Raw genomic sequence first — 11,568 nt, forward strand, 5'->3', positions numbered from 1 at the left:
AGCTGTGATCTTCCTGCACATCAGCAGATTAGGAGTAATAATCATTCCTGTTTCTTCGGTCACCACAACAGCTTTCACACAGCCAGAAGTGGATACTACGGTTTGCAAAATCATAAATGAAAGTGTCCTGGATTAGATAACTTAGAATGTACTTTTATCAAAAGAATGCACAAACTCTTTCCTTCTGTCTTAGTAGTTCTGTTCAACAAGTGCTTAACTGATGAGGTTTTTCCCATTTGGAAAACTGATGTGAGTTCTGATGGTATGGTAGTTTTGCCACTGGATGATTGAAACTCCCCAAACCAGGTTGTTCTTCTTCTACAAAGGTTATTGTCAAATTGCTTTAATGTCAAATCTAGGTAAAACTTTAGATCTTATTGCTGTTCGCTTGGACTTTATTTTTTTATAGACCTCTCGTTAAAATCATCAGATCTGTTTGGGTTTCATGCCGGTCGAGGCAATGAAGAAGCTTTGGTTGAACTCCTTTCCCGTGTTTCCAGATGCACTTTAAATTACATAATGGTTAAATTAGTTGATTACTCTGGGTCATTTGACCCCCTATGGTGGAGACGTTTGTTTTTTTTTTTTTTTTTTTTTTGCCTTAGGGCTGTTAACTGCTTTGTCACAGCTTTACAATCGTACCCGTGGTTACTTTTGTAATTTTTATTATTATATTAAAACCACTCTTATACCACGTGATAACAATATAGTTTATTCGGCTGTTCGCCTATATTACTATACATTAGGGTGATGTTTCGACTAACTTACCGATACCCATCATCAGACCCAGCTGTTGGGGGAACAGAAAATAGAAACGGTTACAAATTTGAATGATTTAGAATATTACAATTATCAATAATAAAATTACAATTACCAATTTACAATTACAATTACCAATAATAAAATTACAATTACCAATTTACAATTACAATTACCAATTTACAATTACAATTACCAATAATAAAATTACAATTACCAATTTACAATTACAATTACCAATAATAAAATTACAATTACCAATTTACAATTACAATTACCAATAATAAAATTACAATTACAATTAAAAACAATAAAATTACAATTACAATTACCAATACCAATAATACAATTACCGGGGTTCGAGCCAGTGACCACCAAATACGGAGGATGCGGAAAGGTCAGGGAATGACCACCGCATATCTCCGGAGCAATATGGCCTTAGTTGCTAATGCTCCTAAAAACCAAATAACAAACAAACAATTACAATTACCAATAATTACTAATACCAGTAATTACCAATACCAATAATACAATTACCAATTTACAATACCATTAGTCTTCTCCATAGGTGAAGCGTTATCCAGGTAGTGCAATACCGCGGCAACTCGTTGTTGTCACAATATGAGATATAATCAAACGATACTTTAAAACTACCTTGGTAATAGAAATGATATGTGTGTATTACCCATGCATAAATAAATTTTTTCATACTCTTAGTTATTTAGCCAAGAAATATCTTTTAGATTAAACCACGCGCACCATTAGGCATCTCTCATATTGTGGAGTTATACTTCATACCTGGGTTGTCACTGTTGCAAAACAAGGTAGCTGCCCACCCACCGATGAGAAGCAAACAAGTTTAGAACCGGTGCCGTCTGGGTGGTGGTATCCACCCAGCAGGGCCGTGCCGTGCTATGATACAGAGAGGCGGCCGCATCAGGCGGCACCGTAAGGGGGCGGCATAAGCAGCGAAATCAAAATACAATTTGAACCATTAAGGGGCGGCATTTCGAAGACTTGCATCATACTGAGAAAATCTACCGCACGGCCCTGCCACACAGAATAAGTAACACTGGTCTTTTTCATAGGTGAAGCATTAATTATTCGAGGTATTGCAATACCATGGCAATTCGTTGTGAAGGTATTCAAAATATGAGATATAATCAAACTATACATTAAAACTACCTTGGTAGTAGAAATGATGTGTGTGCATTACCCATGCATGAATAAATTCCTTCATGCTTGAAGCTGATGTTGAAAATTGTGTTAGGAATACACCTTTCATTTGATATTCTGAAATATTCATAAAATATGTTAAATAAAAAAACGTTAGCGAAGACTTTTAGATTTGCCCTCACAAATAAGGAAATTGTCAAAATTATTCGAGGAATATTCGAATTCATTAGAGATCAAAAAATAGTGGAGAATGAATAACATCAACTTCTCCCGAAATACAAACTATACAAAATGCTACTTGATAAATTAACTACTATGCAGCAGCTGTTTTAAATAATAATGCCACGAATATTATGTTCAAAACTTCAATGCGTACATTAATCAGATTTGCTGTGACGTCATGATTGCGTAATGTTTCGGTACAAACGAAAAGTGATATCCATCATCTGAATAACATTAGGTTATTTAGAAAAACGATCATTTTTCTAAAAGGAAGAACTTGCATTTTTAAGTGAAACTCTTCATTAAAGTAGTAAATCTTTCGCAATAGAAACATGAAACCGACTCTACTACAACTGCATGATAACTATATTAACCGTTAAGTCAATAACACACCATTCCAACAGAGTGCTATAAGGAACATTTTAAATCCTTCCTTAGTAAATGGACGATTTGAGAAAGTAAGAAAGAAAATTATGTTATTCCAATTAAATAAAATGTAATGTAAAATAGAACACACGGATTTTGAAAAGATAACAAAATAATTATCTAACATAACATAACACTGAAATTTTTATACAATATAGTTAAGAAAATCTCGAGACAGAGACTATTACAAAGTGGACTGAACAAGTAGGACATCATAACAATTCTAAACTTTGTACATGTAAAAAATAATTTTACCTCTCAGAATGAGCAGTGACCACACATTTGTTTTAATAATGAGTAAAGATATTACATAAAAGCTGCATTGAATCTACAGGCAATGCATGAGATAAAAATGGAGTGCAGTAGTATCAAGACATTAATTCATATTAGTAGAATAAATACGATGGGTGATTGCAGTACCGCAGCTATAAAATCTGGGCCACTTCTAAAAGATTTTCCAATACCCTGATGCACTTAAAACCATATATCAATCCTCTAACTCTTCTTCTCCTCTGTGGTGAGCTTTGATGGTAGAGTGTTTTGCCACTGGATGATTGATAAATTCGTGACTAACTATGAAAGAAAGTAACAGTACAAAATTAAAATTTAATTTCTCGCAAAAATTCCACTAACGTCAATAAACTTTTTTCAGAGATCTTTTGGTACTGTTTTCCCTTGTTTGTACTGTTACATAAAAGGGCTTCATTGTGTCATACGATCAGAGTTCAATAGCTCGGATGACGTCACCACTATCGATTCAAATTTCATTCTTTTCGGGTAATTTTTCATTAATTTGAGCAACTGTGCGAGTTCTAAATCGGAAGGAAAATAATAACAAGACAACAACTCAATTAAAAACATTGCAATGGCTACAGTAACTCATAGAAGTTTCGATGATTTTAGCTGTAGTGTATATGTATGACGTGATAGGTGCACTGTCCTCATGAAACAGAATTACCTCCAAAACCTTACATGCACTTCTCTGCTGGAAGAGTAGGCTTCAATAACCCAGGGAGCATGAGAGGCAGCTGTAATTGTTTCCTGTTTGTTGGGGATAATCATATCCCCCCACTCTCATTGCGCTCTACCATCGCCTACTCTGGCTCATTTCTAAGCGCTCATAACTAATTTGTACATTTCGGAAATTGCAGCCTTTTCCCATTAGTTGTTGTTGTACCAGCATAAAAAATAATGTACTTCAATAGCAAATTTCATTTACTTGTACCAATTATTTTTGCAAATCATCACAATTTTTTTCATTTATACCTTAACTTTTGTTCACTGGAATAGTATTCTGAATTAGCTCGGATGACGAGCTAATTTGAGGATAAAAAAGATTGTTCAGCGTAGAGTGAATGTGTTGCAGCTGTTTTAAACAGCATAGTGGCACTTGCTTTAATGAGGAAATAATATAAAAATAAATAGAAACTGGGGACCATTCTCACATAAGATACTATTTCACTACCTGTGAAATCATAAACAGTATTTGTACTGTCATGTGTTAACAGAGGCGGATTTACTGTGAAGTTAATGAATCTTAAGCTTCAGGGCCCCTCACTTGCACGGACAGCTTTTTTGGAGAAAAAGCTGCTTCCACGGTACCAAATAAATTGTTGACTACTGTACTTCGGTAATTTGCAACGGTTATATGTTTTCTTTTCGGGTTCGTCTCGTAGATGGAATATTTTAAACACGCATGCCAACTTGAAATTTTCTTTAAAGAGTCTAAGTGTAACGAGATGGTCTGCCCTTTATAAAGCTGTTCAAGTCTTGCAACTTTGTTACAACGACAGTTTAAGGAACCTAAAATATATTTTCGAAGAATTCGGCAGAGAAACACGAAAATAAACGAGATGCAAAAATGTATTAAAAAATGATAAAGCTTGAATAAGCCATTTTAACGGCAATTTGGAAAGACGTTTTGGAATGTATCAATAAAACAAGTGAGAAATTGAAGGCTCCTGATTTGGACGTACTGTATATGAAGGGTACTACCTTCTTTCGTCATCTTTAAATTTATTAATTAAAGAACTGAGAGAAATTTCAAATAAAATAAATGGAATATGGAACAAAAGCGATAAAAATGAGCGATAAAATCAATAGAAATTATTCTGACATCAAGAAGCGAATTGTAACAAAAAAATTTCAGATCATACCAAACGTAGTAATTCATTAAGAGGAAAAGTTAAATTTCGAATAGAAGTAATGAATAGGCTCTTGGATTTGTTAATCCAATTAATAATTAATGAAGAGGAGTGAATCATATGAACACATTGGAAAAAGATTTAAATTTCTTGCTGATTTGACACGAATATTGACATCGACGACATAACATAAAATTCATAATAAGCCGCTACAACGAGGACATCGACGACAAACTGGTTAATGAGTGTCATCAATTCAAAGAGTATTTAAGATTAGTCACCTTAATGCACTGAAATCTTACATCTCATATTTGAAAGAAACTTGATAGAAGTTTTCCCAAATTTGACAATAATTCTAAAAATTTACATGACATTACCAATAACGAGTTGTGAAGCTAAAACTTTTCTAAACTATCAATAATAAAAAACAAATTTCGATCAACCATGCTAGAGGAAAGACAGAATTATCTTCTATTCTCTCTATATAAAATGATATTACAAAATCGATGTCATATGAAGAGGCGATCAAAGAGTATGCAGCCAAAAAATGGATGGAAAAAGTATAAGTGGTGTGTCAGAGTTAATTAATAAAAATATTATGTTATTTTTCTGGATTTTGTGATGTTTGCGGTATTTGTCAGGTTTTTTAAATTTGTAATTTGTTGTGATTTATTTTCTCATTCTAAATAAATATTTACTTTCGTACCTAATTTTGTATTCTTTTTCTTAAAGAGGACCCCAAAAATTGTATAAGCTTCAGGCTACACAAAACCTGGATCCGCCCCTAAGTGTTAACTGTATAATTTATCCAAGTGGAAAAGCCTCGCAGCTTCATATTGTAAACAATTGCCAAAGGTCTGCATGTTTCGTTCAAAGGAACAGGTAATTAAAAAAAAATAATAATGACACGCACTTACGAAATTCGGAGTTGCTACTTTAGCGCAGTAGCAAAAGAAAGGGAAGTACTCCATCTATGAAGTGACGTGCCTATCAGGCGAACGTTTTGGGGAATTCACTGATTGCACCAAAAAAAGGGGAAAAAAATGGATGACACAATACACTGCGTGTAAACTGTATGGCTGAACAAATAGCACACCCCTTGCTATGTCATTTTAGCACATCAGTACTTCGTATATTTTCCTCTGGGAAAATCTAACATATGTTTCAGTCATTACTTTGCTGTATAAATAGCATGAGCTCTACTGAGGGAGAGAACTCGTGATATATTCCAACAAACATGGCAACCAGAGGAACTTCGTATATTTTTGTTGTGATAATTGGGACAGCAATGATTGCAGGTGACTTTTTTTTTCCAACTTTGATTTTGAATGCATGTGTAGCACTCTACTGATGATTTTTGTTTTTTAATGTTATTATTGATAAACTTAATCACGTGCATTATTTATGTATTTAAGATGTTTTGTGATTTGGATTGATAAGTATAGCATTGTATTGTACTGAATACAATATTTCGGCTATGTAGGTTACCCTATACGCCAGATAATTACTGAAGAGCCCTACTCAGAAATTGGATATTTGACTCTTCCGCTAACCTTTTATAACAACAATCCGTCATCCGAAACTTAATGGAGGAATGGATGGTTGAATAACCGCCAGTTGTCTTATTATTTACTGAAAATACTGTATTACATAAGACGCTAAGTGAAGTCGCCGTCCAGAGGAGAGTAACCTTGAGTGCTCGTGCTCATAGACAAAACTGGGTGGCGGTTGGTTGTTGTTGTAAGGTTTTAGGCGCATCAGCGACTTAGATCATATTGCGCGGTATATATTTTGTCTGTAAATTGGGTGTTCTGTTGTTGATTTTCTGGTTGCTGTACGAAGCCACGTACAGAAAAAACCTGCTACCCTCGCCTGAGACATAAAAATTCATAGCGTCATTGACGGGATTCGAACTCCGGGCTTTGGAAAAATCTAGTGTGGGGAGTACGGTGATTATCTCAACTGTGCTACCCACGTGGACAGGGCAGGGGGGCGCGACCAGCTGGATAAAGACTTTCTGTGGCCCTAGGCATTTAAGTGGTCCTTCTAATAGTCTGCAATGCTATAAAGAAATACTATAAACTATAACATACTAAAAGATTATTAAAATAAAACTATGATATACTAAAAGAAAACTATAATATACCAAAATTTTGGGGAGTAACAGAAGGCAGAATTTCATGACCTTTACTTTAGGCCAGCGTGTTGTAGAGCATTGGAATGAATTGCCTGCAACAGTGGTCGAAGTTGATAGTTTGGAAAAGTTCAAAGCAGGATTGGAAAGGTACTTTTTGGCGACGGGAAAGGTGTGAATAGTAGAATTTTTTTGGTAGATACAGAAAAAGCTTACTTGCTTGCATCATTTAGCCATTATAATACTAAGTTATACAATAAGTTACAGTTTTACCTTCCGAAATTTTCAGACTGAAAATTTTTGTATTATTAATGAAAAAAAAAATTTGCGTTTTGACAAAATTATGTTTCATTTCTGCATGTATTTTCGGCATCTGTAGTCGAAAATGCATGCAGGGATGAGATTATTGTATTATTAATCACCGTATTTCAATTCGTTACTTTTTTTGGAATAAGTAACGTTGGAAATTTTATATTTTACTTGTTAAATCGAGTTTAATTTATTTATTTTTAAAAAAAGGGGTAGAAACCCCTAGACACATGCCCTATGCCTGCTGTGCCTACTGGGTAGTCCAGCGCTGTTGGCGAGTGAATATATATCAAAAGATCTGGGAGTTGTTCGCTAAGCTAAGTGGCAGCGTCTACTAGTCGTGTATCTTGGAAGTTGTAGTACCAAGTACTGTACGTAATAGGAGATAGCTAGCAAAAATTGTCAATTGCAAAGGTTAAGAACATCAGCAGTTCACTAGAACTCGGGAATAGCAACACCTGTAACGGGACCATTTTAGAACAAACGAACTTCGAACAGCAGCAAATCAAACATGCTAGTCCCGCGTTATGGCTACCTAGATCATCTGGTCCGATACCTCTGTGTTGTTATACAAGTCCAAGCCTATATTGTGGCAAACGGTAGCATTTTTTGCGTTTGCCACTTCCTATCAGTTAAATATGCCATGGCTGATTCTAATCAACAGTTAGCTGTATTGTATGTTCTTCTTATTGCGATCAATATTATTCTATGCATAGCACAGATAATATATACACTGTTCTGCTGCTGTATTGTCATACCGTAACAGTTAGCGTCAAAGCAATCCACCAGGAAAAGCACACCACCAGGCTTACCTTTCAAACATTCTACAATTGTCCTTTCACGCCTCAGCCTTTTTATCTGGTTAGTCCTGGATTTTAGTTCACTCCCCTGTGCTTCTGTGAACAGTGCTATTTCAGGAGTACTGCGAATTTATACTAAACCACTGATGCTCTTAATTTTGGAAATGACTTTTTTGCGCTATTATGGTTACGGAGTTACTGCTGCTAAATTGCAAGATAAGCCACCAGATGTATCTTTTTGCAGTCTAGCTTATCCAACGACTCATGGATCTTTTCTTAACTTTATTCCTACTTCTTTACCAACATGGATTCCAGGGATTTCCTCTGGTACTTTATCATCCTGTATAGAGTTGTAGTAGGGTTTTAGGAGCATTAGCGACTAAGGCCATATTGCTCCGTGTATATTTGTCTGTAAATTGCATCTGTTCTAAGGTAGATTTTTTGTTTTTCTGGATGAAAAACTCGAGTTTTCAGCAGAAAAAAACCATGCTAACCTCACCTGAGACGGCCTAACTTATGCAATGTATGTCAAATTAGTGTAAAAATCCCCTCTTCTTCAATTCCTACTATATTAATATTATGTTAACAAACTTTCTGTTTTGCAGGAATATTAGCAAATATACAATGTCAAGATCCCAGACCTTTCGTCGGAAAATGGGTAATTGGAGTAGATAAGAAAGAATGCGTCGCCTTGGTTAAAGAAAAGTGCACCAATATGAGAAAATACACAACCCATTCTTGGAAGAAAGGCTTACATGTAAGACTCTCTCTCTCTCTCTCTCTCTCTCTCTCTCTCTCTCTCTCTCTCTCTCTCTCTCTCTCTCTCTCTCTCTTTATGGCCTCTTTAGCTCAGGTTCCCTTTACTCCAAATTTCATTTATCGTAATCATAATGAGAGTGTGATGACACACAGAAAAAACCTGAAGCAATTTTTACAAAATCTAGAACTATTTAATTATTTGCAGGTGAAAAGCAACTGCGGAAAAATTCCTAAATGGACTGCCATCGCTACTTTCCTCAATAAAGGAAAATACAGAGGACACGCTGCCATATTTGAAACTTGCGCAAAGGATGGAATTTGGGTAAATACTTCATTATTAATCAGACTTTCACCCTATTTGCTAACGTCCTAAATGAATAACTGTAAATGTGATCTTAGATTTCATGATTCACGTGTTTGTCCTGACGTTAGGAAATTAAAATTATCTGATATTCTCACATTATCACATATTAATAATACCTCAGATTATTCAGGTTATCAGATTGTTTTTATATTTTATGCTTCCACTGTATAGTATTTTGCGCTCAGTGCATGCTTTTCTGCTATTTACTGAAAACGATATACCATTCTCTATTTTTGTAATGTATTTAAAATAAATGCAACACGTTTTTTTTTTAAAAATCTTTTACTGAAAACGTCATTTTTTTTTCCCCAACAGGTTTACGATCAGTGGAACAGTGCAAAAGTAGCCAGAAGGAAGATCAGATACAATGGTAAAAAGCAGAACTATAACGGAAAATATTATTATACTATTAAGATTTAAGAGGATCTTTGTGCCACCGGGTTTTGTATGTATTTATTTGTTGTCTTAAATTCACAGTATACACAGCGTAAAATATCGTAGGATAAACACGATATGGTACCTTGTATGGTACATTTTTTTCCTATTTTTACTTAATTTTTTTAAATTATAATTTTATGTATTTTATTTTTAAAATCCCGTGTATATTTTTAAATACAGTCAACATCACAAATTTTCGGTCTATCTTTCTCAGCCCAGGAGTGAAATTCTCAGATAAGCTTTCTATCGACATATTAGTTTCGCTTTCTATCGACATACTAGTTACACTAGCCAAGGGTTTTGATGGTGTACAGTGCTAGTGGATACTTAGCAGGTGGGACTCTATCCACAAATTCTATGTTTAAAGCTGTATTTACAGCTAACATGTTCCTTCTTTTTACTGAATATTTTGTGAGTATAACAAGGTTTGTCTCTAATGACTCAATACAGCCCTACCCTAAACCTGATAAGTGCCGCTATTAATTCGACACTAATCTATTATGTTTTCCTGGATGAAAAACTGGACTCTTCTTTTTCGTTACGCCATTTCTTGTATTACACTTAATTTTTCCCCAGTGATGACCCTAATATACTGTACTCCACTCCTGTAAATACTGTTTGTACTAATTTCATGTAAAGCTGTGAATATTTCTGTAAATCTGTTTAAAATTAATTACTTAATACAAATAACTGAATAATTATTCTTGTAAACGTACGATTTTTACAGTTATTACATTTCATTCACTAATGTTATTTGAGTGTAATAACCAGGGTTCGGATTTTTATGACCTTAAAAATGTTAAAACATGATGAAAATATGTCATTAAATTTAACCAAATATGATCTTAAATACCGGTAGCTAAATAATTTACCTTTACGTACCGTATAAATGTATACGTATAAATATTTACTTTTTGTATTATTTTAAAGTTGTACAACGACTTGTTATACAAATTTCTAACAAGTAATATAATGAAAATATCACAATTTGCAAGTTTTTTTTTTTTTGAAATATAAACATTAAAATAATTTTTTAAAACATACAAAAACCAAAATGTATACGCTATTGTACTAGGCTTCTAACACTTAAGTTGCTAAGTGCTTTCCATCGCATTGCGATACCTATATCTGCTCCAAATGTTTTGGAGTAAATTTCCTTCTATCATCTGCTAATATTCGCTTGTAAGCAGAGAAGGACCTCTCAACATCACAAGATGTGGTCGAGGCAAAATTAAACGCCTTAATTACATCGGGAGCTAGAGCTTAATTACATCGGGAGGAAGTCCTTAAACGGCCATATCCTCTAAAACTTGGGAAATTTTGCATATGCCAAAAGCATACCAAAGGAACCTCGTGAGGTACAGAAATGATGAAGGAAACAACACCGACACAACAACGGAATCAAAACGGTACAGGGGGACTTCATTCAAAAATGGCAACATAGCACTGGCTGCCATGATACAGATGCATCACTGCGAAAAGTGAATCTAGCAACAGTTGCATGATTAGTTTTATCCAGAACCTTTGATGCAAGGAGATATGATTTAGTAGGTTCATCTGAATCAAGCTTTCTAACAATAAAATTAGCTATATCCTTCACAATCCGCGGTTTCATCAACTGAACCCCACACACAGCTGCTTCCAATAACTTCGCAAATATTGTTTAGACACTGCAAGTAATAAGTAAATAAATTAATTAATTAATCAATTAAAATATAGCCTACATCCAGTCTTTTGGATTTTATTAAATAATAAATTATTTAATAAAATCAGTGAGAGCATATCGATTTATAGCAGTCCTCAAGGTAATTTTTCCGTAACGTTGATTCGTCAGGAATTTTTCGGGAGCAGTATTTTTCCAAGAAGCTTTTGAAGACCGGATTGTTCACTTTGTTCCAAGGAATGTTTGAGGCAACCATTGTTTGGCATAAATCGGCAAAGAATGGATCTGATGTTTTTTTGGTTTTCTGCAGTAGGCAGCTGCTGTGTAGTACGCACCCATGAAATTCTCCTTCTCCTTACGTTCGCTTCATACAA

The 11,568-nt window shown here is 34.6% G+C and overlaps 1 protein-coding gene across 1 annotated transcript; it reads left to right on the top strand.

The window, feature by feature from the left end:
- Positions 1-5,967: 5,967 nt before the first annotated feature.
- Positions 5,968-9,513, top strand: LOC150081537 (domesticated amidase effector 2-like). The gene is made up of 4 exons (XM_090379366.1): positions 5,968-6,025; positions 8,576-8,727; positions 8,935-9,051; positions 9,409-9,513. The coding sequence occupies exons 1-4, from the start codon at positions 6,016-6,018 to the stop codon at positions 9,511-9,513; spliced, it is 384 nt and encodes a 127-aa protein (XP_090235492.1). The 5' UTR covers positions 5,968-6,015.
- The last annotated feature ends 2,055 nt before the right edge of the window (positions 9,514-11,568 follow it).

Source organism: Mastigoproctus giganteus, chromosome 8, assembly GCF_048544385.1.
Source record: "Mastigoproctus giganteus isolate SK-2022 chromosome 8, ASM4854438v1, whole genome shotgun sequence".
Taxonomy (NCBI): Eukaryota; Metazoa; Arthropoda; class Arachnida; order Uropygi; family Thelyphonidae; genus Mastigoproctus; species Mastigoproctus giganteus.